The sequence below is a fragment of the Symphalangus syndactylus genome, chromosome 3, assembly GCF_028878055.3.
Source record: "Symphalangus syndactylus isolate Jambi chromosome 3, NHGRI_mSymSyn1-v2.1_pri, whole genome shotgun sequence".
Taxonomy (NCBI): domain Eukaryota; kingdom Metazoa; phylum Chordata; class Mammalia; order Primates; family Hylobatidae; genus Symphalangus; species Symphalangus syndactylus.
Window position 1 is genome coordinate 142,672,042 of NC_072425.2, and position 19,867 is coordinate 142,691,908.

At 38.8% G+C, this 19,867-nt stretch overlaps 1 protein-coding gene across 1 annotated transcript; it reads left to right on the forward strand.

Annotated features, from left to right (window-relative positions):
- The first annotated feature begins 16,942 nt into the window (after positions 1-16,942).
- On the forward strand, positions 16,943-19,571 carry PATE1 (prostate and testis expressed 1). The gene is made up of 5 exons (XM_055273652.2): positions 16,943-16,994; positions 17,298-17,333; positions 18,010-18,045; positions 18,375-18,497; positions 19,269-19,571. Exons 1-5 carry the CDS (start codon positions 16,943-16,945, stop codon positions 19,400-19,402), a joined length of 381 nt encoding a protein of 126 aa, XP_055129627.1. The 3' UTR covers positions 19,403-19,571.
- Positions 19,572-19,867: the final 296 nt, after the last annotated feature.

Consider the following 19,867-nt stretch of genomic DNA (forward strand, 5'->3'; position numbering starts at 1 on the left):
GACAGGGAAGGGGCTGGCTACTGGATAAAATTCAGTGGGCTCAAACTCCTGGATTCCAAGGACCAGAACAATGGTAAGAAGAGACAATGCAGGAGCTGCTTGATAACAACAGCCAACGCTTATAAGGTTATTGTATGTACATTATCTTGCTGTACACTTGTTCCCAACCATAAGCCCGTGAGGAAGGCAATGTGGTAGTCAGTTTCAGCATGAGGAAGCAGAGGTCTGAGAAGGTGTGGCTTGAGGGTTTCAGGACTCCAAGCCCAGCGCTGGGTAACCACACCTCACAACCTGCTCAGTCTTAAACATAATTTGGGACCGAGGGGCACACTGGAAATGAATGTGGACCTTTGAATAGTGTTTATTGCCTAGACACAGCCTGACACTACCCCAAAGTCAACTTTCTCCCCACCTCATACTATTTATGGCAGACTCTCTGAGAAGCAGAGTAGAAAGAGGATGAGTGGGGAAACATGCGACCTTCTTTAGCCAGGAGAGAAGTAACTCAGCAGGAATCTTCTCAGAAGTCCAAGTCTGAGGCTTGATAACTGCCTTTGAACTCCGGGCTCAAGGTCTGTGTCTGCATACACCAGCCCTCAGTGATCAGAAACTCAGGAGACATCAGGGTCACCACATGAGAGGGACTCTTTCCTTTTCCAGCACTTAGGGCTTCCCCTGGGCACCAAAAATTAGTGACATTTTCTTAAGCTGTTGCCATTGCTAAGAAAGAAATTTGATAAACTAATTCATGATCTGGGGGTGACATCAGCAAGATGCTGACCAGAAACTTACAACACTCTTCCCCTCTACAAATTAAAAAAAAATGTTTTGACTCAGGGTGCCCCAGGGAGTATTCTAAGCTACTTAATACATATTTAGTGTGAATCTCAACATTCTAGGACTTTGTATTAGAAAACACAATGCTGAAGGATGAAAATGGTTAACCCGAAGGTGACTCTGATGGTGGAGGGTCAGGCTGTGTGGCATCTGGGTCCAGTCATAAAATGTAATGGTAGTAATGATAAAATAGCAACCAAGTATTGGACATTTATTATGTGTCAGGCACTATGCTACAGTTTACATGTCTTATTTAAAGATCGTAACAGCATTATTATCCCCATTTTCAGATGAGCAACAGGCTTTTTGAACAAGTTTGAAATGCATATTCATATGGAGATTTAGAAAAAAAGGCAGTATGGATCTCAGAAGAGGATGTAGAGAGGAAGATGAAGATGTGTGGGTCGTCAGCCTGTAGAGGGTATTTAGAGCTATGTGATAACTGGAGGAGATAATAGGGCAAAAGGCCAAGGACTGAGCAAGTCATGTAAATTATATAGCCTCGGGTTTCTTGTACTATAAAGGAAAATTTTAAACCTGAAATTCAAGCCATCAGGTATTATTATAATTAACGGTGGTGGTGTTGTTATTGTTATTTTGTACAATTTTTATGCATCTGCCTGCATAGATGCTGTGCCAAATAAGCGCAGTGCTTTATGTCTGGTTTTCAGATTGTTGCCTATGCTCTGACTGAGCTGCCTGCTAAGAATTCTCCTGAATGAATGGTGTTAGATTTGTGCCTGCTGATTGTCTTCTGAGGAGCAGCTCGGAGGACGAGAGGGCATCAGAATGAATGAAGTGCCCAAAAGAGGGCCGCCATGCCAACACCTCCTAAAGCCAGAGTGGTGACACTGAATGGTGGGAGGTGGACCAGGAGACAGAATGGTAAATGACTGGCAAGTAGCGAGAACCAAAAAATAACTTGACAATTAAAAAAATAAAACATATCATAGTTCAAATTATGCGCCAATTGTACTTGTGATACTAAATTTTGACTACTCCATCAATTTTGAAACTGTGGAGACCCAGGTACTTCACAGGTGCCCAAATGGAGAGTTTCCTTCAAAGTGCCTTTGGACATGCCTTCTCGATCTCTATTTGAGGAAGAAACTTTTCTGGGATGGGGACGGGAGTGTGGAAGTGTTGCCAAAAATTTCACTTTCTTACAGCATGTGCGAGCATGCAACCTTAGAAAATTTCTAAAACTTGGAGAAAAGGCTGTCCTTTTATAACCCTTGATTTTTATCATTTTGGCACAAGATTCAGCCTTTGAAATTATAAGAGCTTTTTTTTTCTTAGTATTTTTACATCTTCTAAATGTCCTAGTACTCTTTCTTCTCCACCACCCTCCAAATGCTGCCAAGAGTTCTGGTGCCGCATTGTTCCAGTGCGCCTTGTTCCCTCTTCTCACCCGACTGAGCTTTCCACCTCTCATCTGCTGCCCATCTGCACTTTAATGATAAAAATCTGCCTCAGCTCAAGGCCCCAAGAAGATGATGTTCTATTCCCCTAACCCCATGCACTGAACCCAAGCTGTTCCTGGAACAATGGTCCCAGGCTTATCAGGACTACAAACCACTGAGCTACTGTCTCCACAACCCACCTCCCACCTGGACTAGAGCTTCACAAAGCTCCCAGAAAGACCCACTACATTCTTGCCTGACCTTGAGAACAGGGATTCAATCTAAGCTCCCCTGGCACTTTAGGTCATAGCCAGGGGAGATATTTCTTTCAGGGCCTCTTCTTCTTGGTTTTAGTTATACAACACTTCCTTCTGCAGTTTCATCATTTTATTCTTTTCTCTGAGCCTTTTTTTAAGTTTAGTGCTTAGAAAAAAATCTCCTTCCAGCTTCCAGTGCCTTCTTCTTTCATTCCTGCAAGTAGTTCTAGCATCCCAGCTTCTCCTTCCTGCACTCAGAGGAGCAGAGCAAATGAGTTGTCTGCCTTTTGCCCTGCACAAACCCAAAGCTCACAGGACTCCATTTTAATTGATTCAATTCAGCAAATGCTTACATATTGAAAAAAGAATGGGCTCCAGGTGAGCAACATGGAGGCCATAAGAAAAACAGCAACAGCAGGAATGGAGAGGAGAGTGGTAGTAGTGATGTGATGAGTGCTGAATAGACTAGACTCTGTCACTGGTTGAATGTGGAACAAGGGAGGAAAAGGAGTCAAAGGTAATGCTGACTATATCCATACCACGGCTCTAGGCTAAGCTATGGGAACACGAAGGAGGAGATGGGTCAGAGGGGGTGTGCTGAAAAACCAAACATTTATACCAAGATCTGAGGTTGAGCAGAAGTTTTCTAAGCAAGGAAAGGAGTGGCAAAAGCATATGTAAAAGAGAGGGGCTTACTTAGGGAACTTAGAAAGGGTCTTCATTGTTGAAGCCTCTGGTGCAAGCTGAGTGGGACTGAATGCAAGGCAGCAACTAGGTGAGAGCAGTACCCTACCCTCCAAGGAGCTTCCCCAGGATCTCCCCACTTTCCCCACATGACCAGGGACTCAGCTGCCCTTCTTTCCTCCCTAGACTTCTACTATCCACTGTATCTTTTGGAGATTTTTCTTCATTTATGCCTGAACGCAGAGTAGGCCACTAGGTTCCGTCTCGCTATTTGTACTTTTTGGTTTCAGGATTTTATTGTCAATCACTTCAAGCACGGAAATATTACAGGGTTTTGAAAATCTTACTAAGTTCTTATAAACCTTGGTCTATGGAAACCAGCTCCCTTCTTTCCACATTTGGTCACTATAGCACCGTGGTTAGGAGTTAGACTAGTCTCTGTTTCAATTTGGATTCTCCACTGTCTAGCTGTGAGAGATTGTGTGGGTTTTAACCTCTGTATCATCAGTTTTCAACAGAAAAATAAATAAATAACAGTATCTGTGAAACAACATTCTGAGTACAAAATTAGTACATATAAGCTATTTAGTTGTTTTAAAATAGTATGCCTTTTGAGGAGGGCTGGAAGTAACATCAGTGAAAAAAACAAAAGAGGGAATTCCAGTAACCTCCACAAACACACACACAAACTCACACAAAATTTGTCAGAATCAACCTTATCAGAACTCTGGAAAATATCCAGAGATTTACATTAACCAAAAAAAATGATGAATCAGAATAAGGTGACTTAAACATGGTAGGAAAGGTTTGCAGCATTTTTAAGTTAAACTTTGTTGAGCTTGCTCCCTGGTATAGTTGAAATCTTAAAGACAACAGCCTATATTTCTGGTCATAGGCTGGAAATTACCTGATTTCAGAGGGAACAAAGTTGATCTTGTTCCCAAAAGATTGTTTGTCTGTTTTGACTTGTCTGCTCTTGCCTTTATTTTACCTAATTTGTAACTCTCTCAGTGTGAAAAATCAGCTAAGTGGCGGCTTTCCTTGAAAACATTGAAAAGCAAATGAATGAGCTACTGAAACCATGGACAATGGAGTAGAGTTGAGACAAAAACAGACCTGCCAAAAACCTCAGGGAAAACTCTATCTGGGAAGAGAGTTACTTCGGTGAATAATGACTCCAGAAAGCTCTCAAAAATAATAGAAAATTACACACATGTTCAGAACAGGAATGACTTGAGAATATCCTCAGCTTTAACTTTTATCTGATCTTTAGGCTCAAGTAGGGAGTGAAGGCTAAGGCAGAGTTGAAAAAATGGACTTGCCTAGCATGGAAACAGTGCCCCAACACAGAGCCAATCTGCAAAGACTGGAAGAATTTTTTGTTTGTCTGCTTTTTATTTCAGGCATTTAAGGAACTTTTGACAATTTGAGTATGGTGTGTGTGTGTAAGTGTAGATCTTTTCTTTATTTTATTCTATCTGGAGTTCCTTGAGCTTCTAGAATATCAAGATTCATGTATTTTATCAAACTTGAGAGGTCTGGGGACTTTATTTTTTTCCAAATATTATTTTGCCCCTTTCTCTCTACTCTTTCTGGAATTTATTTCATGTGTATATTGGTGTGCTTCGTGGTGTCTCACAGGTCTCTAAAGCTCTGTTCATTTTTTATGCTTTTTTCTTTCTGCTCCTTACTCTTGATAATTTCATTTCATCTATCTTTAAGTTCTATAATTCTTTATTCTACCTGCTCAAATATCTTGTTAAACCCCTCTAGTAAATTTATTTCAGGTATTGCACTTTTCAATTCCAGAATTGCAATTTGGCTCCTTTTTTATAATTTCTGTCCTTTATTTATATTCTGTACTTGTGGACAAGTCGTTTTCCAGTTTCCTTTAGTTCTTTATCTATTGTTTCCTTTGAGTCTTTAATCCAAAAAGAAAGATCTCAACTCAATAGCCTTACTTTCCATCTAAAAAACTAGAAAAAGCAAAGCAAACTAAACCTAAAGGAAGCAGAAAAAAGGAGGAAAAGAGATTAGAATTGAAATAAACAAAATAGAGAATAGAAAACAGTAGGGAAAATCAATAAAACCAAAGTTAGTTTAGGAGTAAATCAGAAAAACTGACAAACCTTTAGCTATTCAGACCAACAAAAAAAGAGAGAGAAATGTGAAATTCCTAAAATTAGAAATGATGAGGGGTATTTTACTACTGGTCCTACTGAAATAAAAAGGACTAAAAAGGAATACTGTTAACAACTATATGCAAACAAATTAGATAACCTAGGTAAAAAGGACATGTTCCAAGAAACACAGAAACTACTACTGACTCAAGAAGAAATATACAATCTGAATAGAACTGTAACAAGTAAAAAGATTTAATTAATAATCAGAAACCTTTCTTCAAAGAAAAGTCTAGACACCAATGGCTTCATTAGTACACTCTACCAAACATTTAAAGATAAACACCAATCTTTCACAAACTTTTTTTTTTTTTTTTTTTTTTTTGAGACGGAGTCTTGCTCTGTCGCCCAGGCTGGAGTGCAGTGGCGCAGTCTCGGCTCACTGCAAGCTCCGCCTCCCGGGTTCGTGCCATTCTCCTGCCTCAGCCTCTCCGAGTAGCTGGGACTACAGGCGCCCACCACCACGCCCAGCTAATTTTTTGTATTTTTAGTAGAGACGGGGTTTCACCGTGGTCTCGATCTCCTGACCTCATGATCTGCCCACCTCGGCCTCCCAAAGTGTTGGGATTACAAGCGTGAGCCACCGCGCCCGGCTACAAACTTTTTCAATAAAAGAAGTGGAAGGAACACTTCTAAATTCATTCTATGAGGACAGCATTACCCTCAGATGGTCTGGCAAATCTCATGTTGAACTGTTAGAGGTGGGGCCTTGTGGGAGGTGATTGGATTATGGGGGTAATTTCTAATGGTTTAGCACCATCCCCCTAGTGCTGTCTCCTGATAAAATTCTCATGTGATCTGGTTGTTTAAAAGTATATAGCTCTTCCCCCTTCACTGTTCTTCTTCCTGCTCCCACCATGTGAGATGTGCCTCCTTCCTCTTCACCTTCCGCCGTGATTGTAAGTTTCCTGAGGCCTCCACAGCCATGCTTCATATACAGCCTGTAGAATCATGAGGCAACTAAGCCTCTTTTCTCTATAAATACTAGTCTCAGGCACTTCTTTATAGCAATGCAAGAGTGGACTAATACACCCTGACACTCAAACTAGAAAAAACAATTAGAAGAAAATAAAACTATAAATCAATATAACTAATGACTATAGATATAAAAATTATCAACAAAATACTAGCAAACCAGACTTCAGTAAAATATATTTAGAAAGGATTATATACCATGACCAAAGGGGATTTACCACATAAAGCTTAATTACATATACAAATATTAATTAAGGTAATACATGAATAGAATAATATATAAATAGAATATATGACTAGAGTAATAATAACAGACACATGAATATCTCAATAGAGAGAAAGTATTTGAGAAAATTCAACACCAACACCCTTTCACAATAAAAAAGTAATAAACCAGTAATAGAAGAAGAGAACTTCCCCAGTATGATAAACGGCATCTAGGAAAAACCCACATGATATATAATGGGAAAGATTGAAAGTTTTTTCCCAAGATCTAGAACAAAATATGGATGTCCACAGTTTTCATTTCTATTCAACATTGTACTGGAAGTTCCAGCCAGGGCAATTAGGCAAGAAAAAAATAAAAGGCATCCAAATTTTAAAAGATAAAGTAAAACTATCTGTATTTAGAGATAACATAATCTTTTATATTGAAAATCCTAAGGCATTCACACAAAAAAACCATGAGAGCTAATAAATCAATTCAGCAAAGTTGAAGGATACAAGATCAATAGGCAAAAATTAATTATATTTCTATACGCTAGCAATGAACAATCAGAATAAATTTTTAAAGAAATATCCAATTAATAAGTGTCAAAAAGAATAAAATAGTTATGAATAATATTAACAGAAGTACAAGACTTGTACACCAAAAACTACAAGTCACTGAAAGAAATTAAAGAAGACAGAAATAAATGTAAATAAAGTCTTCGTTCATGGATTGGAAGACTTAGCATTGTTAACATGGCAATATTCCCCAAAGCAATCTTGAGATTCAGTGCAATCCCTATCAAAACCTCAGTTTTTGTTTTTGCAAGAATTGACAAACTGATACTAAAAATCATACGGAAATGCAAGGGCCTAGAATACCCAAAACAATCTGTCAAAACAAGAGCAAATTTGAAGGACATACATTTTTCCAATTTAAAAATATAGTACAAAGCTACATATGGTAACCAAAATAGTGTGGTGCTAGCATAAGAATAGACTTTTAGATCAATGGAATAGAATTGAGAGTCTAAAAATAAATCTTTATATTATAGTCAATTGACTTTTGAAAAGGGTGTTAAGACCATTCAATTGAGAAAGTAGTCTTTTTAACAAATGATGCGAGAGAAACTGGATATGCACGTGGGAAAGAGTAAAGTTGGACTCCTGCTTTACATTATACACAAAATTAAGTTAAAATGGATCAAAGGCCTAAATCTAAGACCTATAACTATAAAATTATTAGAAGAAAATATAGGCATTAATATTCATGGCACTGGATTAGATAATGGCCTTAGTTATGACCCTGAAAGCACAGCAACAATAATAACAAAAAATAGACAAAATACACTTCATCAAAATAAAAAGCTTTAGTATTATGCTTCAAAAGACACTATCAAGATAATAGAAGACAAGTCACAGAATGGGAAAAAATATTTAGGTCCAGGAGAGCTTTTTCAAGGGCTTCAACAACAAGCCTGCCCCCACAAATCCTGCTAGAAAGCCTGCCCAGAATCTCTGGAAAGGCTAACTGATAAAGGGCTTTCCCTGTCAAAATCAGTCTGTAAAAACTAGAATAGGTGCCTACTTCTTCAAACGTTCCGATTTCAACACATGGCCAAATGGATTATGAATAATCAAGGAAACATGACACTACCAAAAGAATAAAATAAAATATCAGTAACTGACCCTAAAGAAAAAGAGATCTACAAACTGCCAGACAAAGAATTCAAACTAATTATCTTAAAGAAACTCACTGAGTGACAACAGGACTAAGATAGACTACTATGTAGAATCAGAAAAATAATACATGAACAAAATCAGGAGTTCAACAAAGAGATAGAAACCCTTAAAAAAAAGAACCAAACAAATTCTAGAGCTAAAAACAGAATTACAGCATTACAAATTTTCATAGAAAGCTTTAACAGCAGAATCAATCCAGGAGAAGAATCAGTAAGATTAAAGACAGGTTATTTGATATTACCTAGTCAGAGAAACAAAAAGAAAAAAGAATGAAAAAAGTTTAGAAATCCTATGGGACTTATGGGATGCCACAAAGTAAACTGATATTATAGATTCCAGAGGAATGGAAAAAAAGAAATGAGCAGAAAGCTTATTTAAATAAACAACGACAGGAAATGTCCCAAATTTGAAGAGGAAAATGAACATTCAGATCCATGAAACCCAAAAAATCAAAGTAATAGTAATCAAAATAGCACGTTATTGCCATAAAAACAGACATTTAAATTAATGAAACAGAGTAGAGAGCCCAGAAATAAATTCTTGCATTTATAGTCAATTGATCTTTGACATAGGTGCCAAGAAAACAAAATAGGGAAAGGACAGTCTCTTCAAGAAATGGTGTTGGGAAATCTGGATATCTACATGCAGAAGTATAAATTGAACCCTTTCTTACACTACATATTTTTTTAAAAACTCAAAATTCAGTAAAGACTTAATCATAAGACCTAAAACTGTAAAATTACCAGAAGAAACCAGAGGAAAAAATCTTCTTGACATTGGTCCGGGCAATTAATTTTGTATATGATCCTAAAAGTACAGGCAATAAAAGCAGACAAATGAGATTGCATCAAATCAAAATGCTTCTTTACTGCTAGGAAACAACAGAGTTATGAGACAATCTACAAAATGGGAGAAAATATTTATAAAGCATTTACACCTGACAAGGAGTTAATATCCAAAATTTAAAAGGAACTCAACTCAATAGCAAGAAAACAAACATCCCAATTAAAAATGAGCAAAAGACCAGAATTGGTATTTCTCAAAAGAAGACATACGAATAACCAGAAAGTTATGAAAAAATGCTCAACATCACTAATCATCAGGGAAACGCAAATCAAAACTACCATGAGATATAACCTCACACTTTTATTAGAATTGCTATTACCAAAAAGACAAAAGGTAAGTTTTGGGGAGGGTGTGGAGAAATAGGAACCCTTGTGCACTGTTAGTGGGAATATAAATGAGTATCCTCATAATGGAAAACACTATGGAGGTTGCTCACAAAATTAAAACAGAACTACCATATGTTCCAGAAATCCCTCTTTTGGGTACATAGTCAAAGGAAATGAAATCAGTTTCTGAAAGAGATATCTGCACTTTGATGTTTATTGCAGCATTATTCATAGTAGATGAATTATGAAATCAACCTAACTGTCCATTGAAAGGTGAATGGACAAAGAAACCATGATGCATATGCACACACACATACACACACAATGGAATACCCTTCAGCCTTAAAAAGAGGAAGAAAATTCTATCATTTGTGACAACATGAATGTATTTGAAGGCTGTTATGCTAAATGAAGAAAGCCAGGCACAGAAAGACAAATACCACATGATCTCAATTATATGTGAAATCTTAAAAAGTTGAATTCGTAGAAGTAGAGAGTAGAATGATAGTTACCAGAGGCTGACACGCTGAGGAGGAAAGGAATGGGGCGTTGTTGATTAAAGGGTACAAAGTTTCAAGTAAATAGGAGGAATAAGTTTTGAGATCTATTGCACAGCAAGGTGACTATATTCAACAATAATGTATTGTACATTTCAAAATAGCTAAGACAGTAAATCTCAAATGTCTCGCTATAGAAAATAATAAGCAAGGTGATGTTAATTAGCTTGATTTAATCACCCTACATTGTATATATATTTCAAAACATCACATTGAACCCCACAAATGTATACAATTATGATTCATCAATTTAAAATAATATTAATAAAGCATTAGTGTGAGGAAGGAGAAGGAAGAGAGAATATTAAAAATCACTCCATGTTTTCAACTTCACATAAATAAGGAACAGGAAATTAGAAATAGTTGTGTATAAAATTGCAAAAGCTTGTTTCTTGATATTACACTCAAGAATAGTAAAACTTTTCTGACATGTACTAAAAAAAGAAAAAATGTTAAGCAAAAAATAAAAATAAAGACATAACAGTTGACTTAGTAAGTACTGCATAAATGTTATTTATAGTATTTTAAATTTAAATATGTTTTATGTACTTCATATGTATTTGATATTTCTCAATGGAAAGAAGCACAAAATTAAAAGATATATGATAAGTTAGAGGTGTCAGTGGCTGGGACACCACTACCCTTTGAACATGCCATGTTTTGTCAGTCTAATGAGTGTTTGTTGCTCCACACACTAGTTATAGAGGCACTATATGAACACTCTAGTACTGAAAGGCATGCTGATTCTTTATGGCCATTTGTTATTGCCACTACAGTGTGATTTTAATCCCTCTATGTGAGGATAGAATGCTAATCAAAGCTTCAATGGGACAGAAGTTTGAACTCAAGTGACCTCATTCTTTTTTTCTCAAAACTGAAAATCTTCCCTAAGCTTCCATGATCAAAAAAGGAAAAAAATACTTATCTTTTCTATGGCTTGGAAGTTCTTCTCAGTGAGAATTCAGCACCTACAAGCAACATCATGACCCTGCACTAGTGGCTACCAACACCCAACTTATTGTTTCTCTTTTTAAATTGTTTATTTGAGAAGTACAAAATGTATGTAGAGGATTTCCTAAAACATATATAAACAATGGAAGGAAAAATTATTAGACTCATGCACAAAACATTTTTGAAACAATTTTACTGAGGTAGAAATTACATATATTAAAATGAACACATTTAAGTGTAGATTTCATTGAGTTTTGACAGTGTGCACAACTGTGTAACCACCACCATAGTCAAGATATAGGACATTTCCATAATCTCAAAAAGCATCCTCATGCCCTTTGCAATCAACACCAAACCCTACTTCCATCCCCTGTAACCACTCCTCTACTTTCTGTCACTAAGATAAATTTTGACTGCTACAGTATTTCAAACAAAGAGAATCAAGCACTTTTTGTGTGTATATTCTTTCACTCAGTAGAATGCTTTTACCCTAGAAGAAAGAAAACACATGTTCCCACAAAAACCTAGAAAGGAATGTTCATAGTAACTTTCCCTGTAATATCCTCAAACTAGAAAGAACACAGATATTCCTCTAAGGGTGAAAGGGTAAACAAAGTGTGGTACATTCATACAATGGAATACTATCCAGCAATAAAAAAGAATGAACTATTGATACTTGCAACAATTGGATGGCTCTCAAGGCTGTTATGCCAAACAAAAATATCCACTTCCAAAGGATTGCATACTAAATGAGTCCCTTTATGTGGTGATGGACAGTTATGTATCCTACTATAGTGATTTTACACAAACCTACACAATTGATAAAATTTCATAGTAATATACACCAAAAAAAGTATATGTAAAAACTGAAGAAATTCAAATAAGGTCCGTAAGTTAATAGTTAATAGTATTGTACCAAGGTCCAAGGTCTATTTCCTGGTTTAGAAAATGTATTGATTTTTGAAGATGTTATCATTGGGAAAGCTGGGTAAAACATACACAGAAGCTATTTTTTTGTAACTTCTTGTGATTTCAAAATAAAAGTTTCTGTAATAACTTGTTTGTTTTTTTGGATCTTAGCTTTTTAAAATTATGTTATTTTCTCCTCGGAGAAGTCATACAGCTTGCATCAGATTGATTCCTAGCTACTTCATCTATTTTACACTCTATGGTTTTTAGAACTTTATTTTCTAACTTTTTTGCTAGACGATTCACTCTTTATTCCCTTTCATCTGGCTTCCCCTTCTCTCCTTTACTGTTCTCACTGTGGACATGAATGACCTCCATGTCTTCGATCATATTGTCACCTTCCAGGTTTCATTTTAATTGATCTCTTAGTAGAATTTGGCACTCAATTTGTGCATCATCCTTGATGTCTCTGGGTGATTTTTTTTTATGAACCTCTTAAGTACCAAAGGTACTGGTGGCCCAAAGATAACACATCTGTGTCCCTCTGGATTCAATCAGAACAGCTGGACAGCTCATGCATTCAGGAAGATTGACCATGGAGGAAGATTCTTGGAGTTTGAGCTTGGTGAACTCTAGGCTGAAGCACTAAGGAGGTCGGCAGTGTAGGGACTCTTTGGGCCTGAGGCACCAAAGAAGATCACATTGGAAATCTTTTCTTTCTTCTCTACAGTAGTTATTGAATGGATACATTTGTCCTCCAGTCTTGATTAATTCAAACTAACATATCAATGCAACTTAACAATTATTTATTGATAGTACTTAGTCCCAATAAGTGCAAGTTTGTTAATGGCATTATTATTGCTTAATAATGTGTTTATTTCACTTTAATGCAGAGGAATATTTTCTCTGGATACAGAATTCTATGTTGGCATATTAAAGACATCATCCCATAACATCTAGCCTCCTTCTTATTGAGAATTCAGCCATCAATCTAATGTTCTTTGGAATGTATTATGTCCTTTGTCCTCTGGTTGCTTTTAACATTTTATTATTTTCTTTGACTCTCTGAAATTTTACTATCATGCTGCATTTTTTTGTTCTTCTTGCTTAGGGCTTTTTGGGCTTCTTGAATCTCTGGGCTGCTGTTTTCCATCAGTACTGGAAAGTTCTCCACCATAATATTCATATAACTAAATACCATAATATATTGCAAAAAAGTAAAGCTTTATACAAAAACATGAATAATTCTTAGAATGCATACTGTATGATTCCATTTACATCAATATTTAAAATAGGTGGCCAGGCGTGGTGTCTCATGCCTGGAATCCCAGCACTTTGGGAGGCCAAGGTGGGTGGATTACCTGAGATCAGGAGTTTGAGACCAGCCTGACTAACATGGCGACATCCTGTCTCTACTAAAAATACAAAAATTAGCCGGGTGTGGTGGCATGCACCTGTAATCCCAGCTACTGTTGGCGGGGTAGTGGGGGAGCTGAGGCAGGAGAATTGCTTGAACCCGAGAGGTGGAGGTTGCAGTGAGCCAAGATCGTGCCATTGCATTCCAGCCTGGGCAACAGTGTGAGACTCCATCTCAAAAATAAAACATAATAAATAATAAAACAGGCAAAAATAAAATGTGGTAAAACTACAAAAGAAAACAATGGTTAGAATTCATAAAAGAAAGAATAGTGTTTCCCACCAGAAGAGGAAAAAAGAATGTATTTAGAGAGGACCACTTGGTGTGGGGAGTTTTCCGTGGTTTGAGCAATATTCACCTTTCTGACCTGGTTTGTAGTTACACAATTTGAATTAAAATAGTTCAAAATATTAATTTAAATCCTATGCCTTCTCTGGTATGTGAATTATATTTCACCCATATAAAAGTCCCACACCTCTGCACACGTACACACACACACAGAGGAAATAACAAGATGAGAAACTGCTTGGGCAAACTGGCCAGGGATAGCTTCTCTGAACACAGAAAGACCATTTTTATTGTCTGGAGAAAGACACTTCACAAGTACGTAGTAAACTCACCAATACTGGCAGCTGCGTGCCTCCTTGGGTGCACTGGCAGTTTGAGGGGAGGTCTCCGGGAGTGGCCTTCATGTACTTATGAATTTACCATGCAAAGTAGGGGAGGAGTCCCTAATTTCTCCTTAGCTGAGGTCACCCTTAAAAAGAATCTCCGGGGGATAGCTAGGTTTGTTGGTACAAAATATTAAAATCCAGGACTTTTATTTAATCTGCAAGCTACAATAGGAACAATAAATAAATTATTGGTTACTTCTTCATCTTGAATCCAGACCTACCTCCCTGGTCACTTTACTGTCCAGGATATCTTCTCCCACCCTGAGTACAATAGAAAGAAATTACCTGGGGAATTGTCAACATATTGAGAGATTCTGAGATTCACAGAATTCTTAAGAGATGGGAAGTTTCATGGTAGCGAAGAACATACACAGAAAGGCTCCCCAGAGTCATAATGGCTCCTAGAAACTCCTTGGATCTGCCCATATTGTCTGAATATTTCCTCCATCTTTCATGTCCCTCAAGGGGATAGAATGACTCTGATTTCATCTAGTTTGAGTCACCCAGAGCTATGCTGTTCACTTGCCTGAGGGAAAAGGAACAGGCTATTCTGATCTGACCATTCCTTCAAAGCCTGACAGAGAAGAACTGTCCCCTCTCTGCACACTACTAGTATAAGTCCTGTGGTGTTAGGGAAACACCAGGGGCCTGGCCACTAGTGCTGCAGTGGAACCATAACTGTGGTTCATCTGGTTTACCCTCCTCCTCATATGTAAGGTCCACCTAAGCTGAGATGTCTTTCCTCAAATCCTGGTACTCATCACTAGTCCAGTTAACATATTCAAAATGATTATTACATCAAAACATCTCAGTTACCAATGCAACTCAGGATGTGTTGCTGTATCCCCTGTGAAGCGTAGATTTATTTCTTTTAAAATTAATAACTGATTGGAAGGTGAATTTCCATTCAAAAATCATCATTTTTTTTATTTGCAGGATAACATTGGAGATGCAAACTAAAAGTTCTCAGCCATAATCTAAACATCTTCTAATCGCACACACAGAGACATAACTAAGTACCTCATCACTCTCAGAGTTGAGGTATAAGCCAGGGCTTACTCTTCTGGACTAACTGAATCTCCAGAACTCTGTGTTAGAGGGAGGGGATTGTGAATAAAGGGCTTTACAAACTTCCATAGGGTTCAAAACAATAGGGCAAAAGGGATTGCTGAATACTTTTTGGCCACAGGTCTGGAATTTATGACATAAGAAGAATTTCGTGGTGGGAGGGTCCCTTAAGGCAAAAAGTAAAAGGACTAGAGTCACAAAGAAAAGGAGCAGAGTGAGGCTCAGTAAGAAAATCAGGTATTAGGGCCACAAGACTAGGGAGTATTCATACATTTGAGGAGATGTTAGGGGTAAGTCGATAAAGGAGTTCAAATATAAGCAAGGGATACAGGTGGATCAGTACAAATCATTAGCAGAGGAGGAAATTTCTGCTGTAGGGGAAGTGGTATAATAATATTATAGAGGTGGAGTTAAGTAAGGAGACGTTTCCGACAGGGCAGAGGAAGAGAACATTTCCTCCTTTCTCATGGGTGCCATTAGGCAAATAATTATGGGGTTCCTGGAAGGAAAGGAGAGGAGATCTCAAAAGGCAAGAGAAAGGAATGCAAGGGAAGATGCTAAATTTCAGGGAAATGAGAGGAAGGAAAGGAAGGCTTCTGTCCGTGAATATGCTCAACACAAAAATCAATGCTGTCGTATGTGTGTGTGTGTGTGTGTGTGTGTGTGTGAATACGCATGTGCATATGTGTGCACAAGTGTGTATATAGTACATTAATGCTTCATGGTGTTATTCTAAAACTTCATCAGGGTAGTCAGTGCCAGGTCAGGAGTTAGTATATAACTCTCTTCGTCTGTGCATGGAAATGCCAGTTTGATATTTTGGCATGTGACAATAACCTCCAAAATATCATGGATGCAAAAATCTTTTTTATACATTACTCTTGCTGTCCGCAACCACTTCAGCCAACAACTTGCTTAGACCACCATCCCACTTGGCTGTAGACCTGCATTGTGCCCTGTTGCAACCTGCATCCTTCCAGTTGCTGCTCTTCTTCTCATATAGAGAAGATGCTCCTAGCAATACATGCTTTGCCCTAAGCATGGGCACAAGCTCTTCCGTCAGTTCTCTACAATGACAATGAAGACTAAGCTGCAACATTCATTACAATGTACTGAATGCATAGGAATAACTGAAGGAAATGAACAGAAAACTTAAAATGAGATACTAGATATGGCTGCTCTTAGAATCCGCAGGTTCAATACCCTGGCCTGCCATCAAGTGAGAAGGACCAGCTTACCTCTCTCCAGATGAAGTAGTCTTAAATCTCTCTCTCCCAACTGAAGTCTAAGTCGCAGCCACCAGAAAGCCCCAAGAAAGGAAAACAATTCCCTCCTCAGCTTTCATCTTCTACCCTAGGGTCTGCTTCTTTCCAGGATGATTGACAGTGAGAAACTTTACTCTCCTCATGGGAACCCTCTGTATGCCTCTGAGCCTAACCTTTCTGTGCCCTCTCTTCTCTATTCCTAGAGGTATGTATTTTTTAAGTTTGTGTTCAGCGTTCTTTTTGCCTTTCTGCATTCCAATGATTTATACTTATGTATTCTTTCAACTTTAATGAATGTCTTGGTGTAGATGACTCTCAATTCTACCCATCCAGCCCAGCTTTATCCTTGCATTCTCTTACAGTACGGTATAGTGAAAAGACCATAGAACCTGGCATCAAAAATCCTGAGTGGTAGAACTGGAATAAATCAGATTCAGGATTGACCTGGCCTTTCCCTCTCCCCACCAAGTTGCAAAGAAGAGAAATTACAGAGTCATTGATTTCCCTAGGAGCAGCGTATGCCTTCCAAGAACTTCCACAGAGTCCCCACCCCTAACCCTTCGCAGGAAAGCCCAACCTTGCAGGTGTATAAATAGGCACTCTTGAAGCTTCGTGCTGTAGCCTGGCCCTCCCTCTTTCCAAAATGGACAAGTCCCTCTTGCTGGAACTCCCCATCCTGCTCTGCTGCTTTAGGGGTGAGTCCCTAGGATTGACATCTGGTAAGAGGCCTGAATTTAGGAACAGGTGAGAGCACCCATGACAGAGGCCTTCTCATGGGAGTCCTGTGGTAACCGAAGCATGATGAGCTTCTGCTCTAATATTATGCCTTCTACCAGGGGTATGTCATGTCCCCAGGACCTTAACTAAAGCTCTTCTCCCTTCCTTTATGGGGGGAAATAGGCAGATTACAGAGGAATTGAGTGGATTTTCATAGAAGCTTTGAGTTGGGGTTTGGAAAATGAGGTCTGCAGACAGTGTATCTTTTTTTTTTTCAACAGCATTATCTGGGTCACTTTCAATGAGAAATGATGCAGGTGAGTAGAAATAGGTAAGTGGTATGAGAAGGGGAAGGTCTGAGGAGGAAAAGATGAGTGGGGTGAGGTGAGCACCAGGGGCTAAAAAAACCCAAAATACAAATAGACCTTAAGTTCCAACACTCAACAACCTTTCCTAGCAGGACAGAACTGGGATGGGAGCTGATTTTAGGTCTGACAAAATAACATTAGCATCAACTGACAAGGTCAGGAGTGAGTGTCAGTGAAGGGCAAGGAAAAGGAAAAGGAGGAAGTGGAATGCTGGCTTTTCCGGTATTGCTTGGCCAAATCTAAAGCGTGGCAACTTCAGGAATTTCAGGTTGTCCCCATTGTCAGATTCCAGGCACCCACAGGTAAGAGTGCCACACAGAGTCAATTAAAAAGAAGGGAATGAAGCAAAAAAGCATGTGCACTTATCTTTCTCCTTCTGGTCTGTGCTGCATCCTATAGGAATTGGTAGATGAATCTGAGAAGCCCTGAAGAGGTGAAGAGATTTAGGAGAGAAGAGGTGCAGAGATGCCCAGTAGGTGACTAGGCATTAGGGGGACAGAGAGGGCCTGGAATGGCTCCAGTTTAAGAGTGCAGGATGGACCCTGAAGGGCAGACTATAAGAACCCAATACAAGAGTAAATCTCAGGCACATTTCAGATGTGTTTTCTTTCTCTTGCCAGTACAGTCGATGAAATAGTTGCCATGAAAAACAATTTTCCTGGTAAGTATGAAGAGGACCTGTCTGATCACCTCAGTCTTGATAATGTTTCACTTTTCCTTATTCCTCCACCTTTCTTTCCCCTCCCATTTTTCAGGCTAAAATTCCTGAGACCATAAACCTCAGTCACTCTCTTGGCTTAGTGTATTTTCACAGAGGAAGATGTTCACGCTTGATGGGCTTAGTGTATTTTCACAGAGGAAGATGTTCACGCTTGATGGGCTCTGGCAAAGCCCTCTGGCTCTAGGCAGACTTCTAACCCAAAAGGGGAGAGGGTTTCTTTCCTGGTAGTGCCATCTTTTCACACTTCTCTTTCCCACTCTCTGGCCAAGTGATAGAAATTGTTCAGTGTAGGATGTGCCACCTCCAGTTCCCAGGAGAAAAGTGCTCTAGAGGAAGAGGAATATGCATAGCAGCAACAGAAGAGGCCTGCGTGGCTGGAAGGATGTTCAAAAGTAAGTTGTGGGTTGGGGAAAAGAAGAATGGGCAGAGGAAGTCTACAGGGATGTATCAGCCACAGGGGAAAGGAGAGACCTTACTTTACTTTTACTACAGGCAGTCTCACACCTGGGATGGCTAATTCCTTCATCCCCATCTTATACCATAATGAAAATTAGATGGAGGTGGTCACTAAGGAGGGTGGGGGCCTATAGCTAAGGAATTAGTATTTTGAGAAGCCTGAAGAAAACAGAGGAGAATAAATCAAGGTAAGAGAATAGGTGTAATCTACGCCCAATGGGTAACAGTGAGTTGTTGAGTTGGGAAGGCGGCTTTTGGTCCTTGTGCCTGTCTGGGCTTCCTTACAGATGGTTCTAAACTGTGGAAATAGAAGGGCCAGTATCATCAGTAGACTCTGGCTGAATTGCCCTGGATGGTTAAGATGAGACATCATGATTTCTCTTTTTCCACCCTTTGTGCTAAACTACCTCTTGGCATTTATAACCCTCACTTGAACCAGTGTTAAGATTCTCAAGAGAAACACCCAGCTTTGGCAATCCCTGAATTCCTGCTCTCCTTACTGCCCTACCCCAGATAATCCTTTGAGACTGCTCCATCACTGCATTTCTTTTGGGAAGCCCCCAGCTTGCTTCCAGTTCTTTACATTTGAATAACTGAGCTTTGAACTACACAAGGTTATTTCTATATGTTGCCGTGGTCTGGAGAAAAGTTTTTTTGCAGAAGTTTCATGTCCAGGCTTTCTGATCTGTTTTTTCTCCCCTCCACAGGGGATGGTACTCCCTGGTTAACCTTCATGGGCTGCCTAAAGAACTGTGCTGATGTGAAAGACATAAGGTGGAGTGTCTATTTGGTGAACTTCAGGTGCTGCAGGAGCTATGACCTGTGCAATGAAGACCTTTAGAAGTTAATGGTTCTTCTGTGACTACAATTTCTGGGTGAGGTTGTTGCCTCAGCCTCTTCACAATGACTTTCTAAAAAAAAATCACACACACACACATATACACACACACATACACACACACACACACTACAGAAGAGGATTGCAAACACATGGCTCCATCTTCTGCACATGAAAGTCCCTCTCCTCTTCTACAGTGTCTGTCACACCCCTTAAAATAAGTAAATAAATAACCTTGAAAGCAAGAACAAGATCAATATATCCTGCAGGTTGCTACAAAGCCTTGTGCTTTCACTGTATAGCCAGTTCGTTCAGAAAAGGAGGAAAAGGATAGTTTAATTTCAGAAAAGAATCCCTTCCTCTTTCCTCTGCTGCTTTCCTTCCTTCTGCGGCAGGGTATTTTAATATTTTTCACATTTTTTTCCTCTCTGTGTTATCCTTCTTATCCCACTCCAAAGAAAGCACATA

What these genes read in the sequence shown, in the direction of transcription:
- PATE1 (XM_055273652.2), top strand. Translation starts at nt 16,943, where the DNA reads ATGGACAAGTCCCTCTTGCTGGAACTCCCCATCCTGCTCTGCTGCTTT. An exon ending in TTCAATGAGAAATGATGCAG is followed by an intron (nt 17,334 to 18,009) that starts GTGAGTAGAAAT and finishes TTGCCAGTACAG; the next exon opens with TCGATGAAATAGTTGCCATG. An exon ending in CATGAAAAACAATTTTCCTG is followed by an intron (nt 18,046 to 18,374) that starts GTAAGTATGAAG and finishes TCTCTGGCCAAG; the next exon opens with TGATAGAAATTGTTCAGTGT.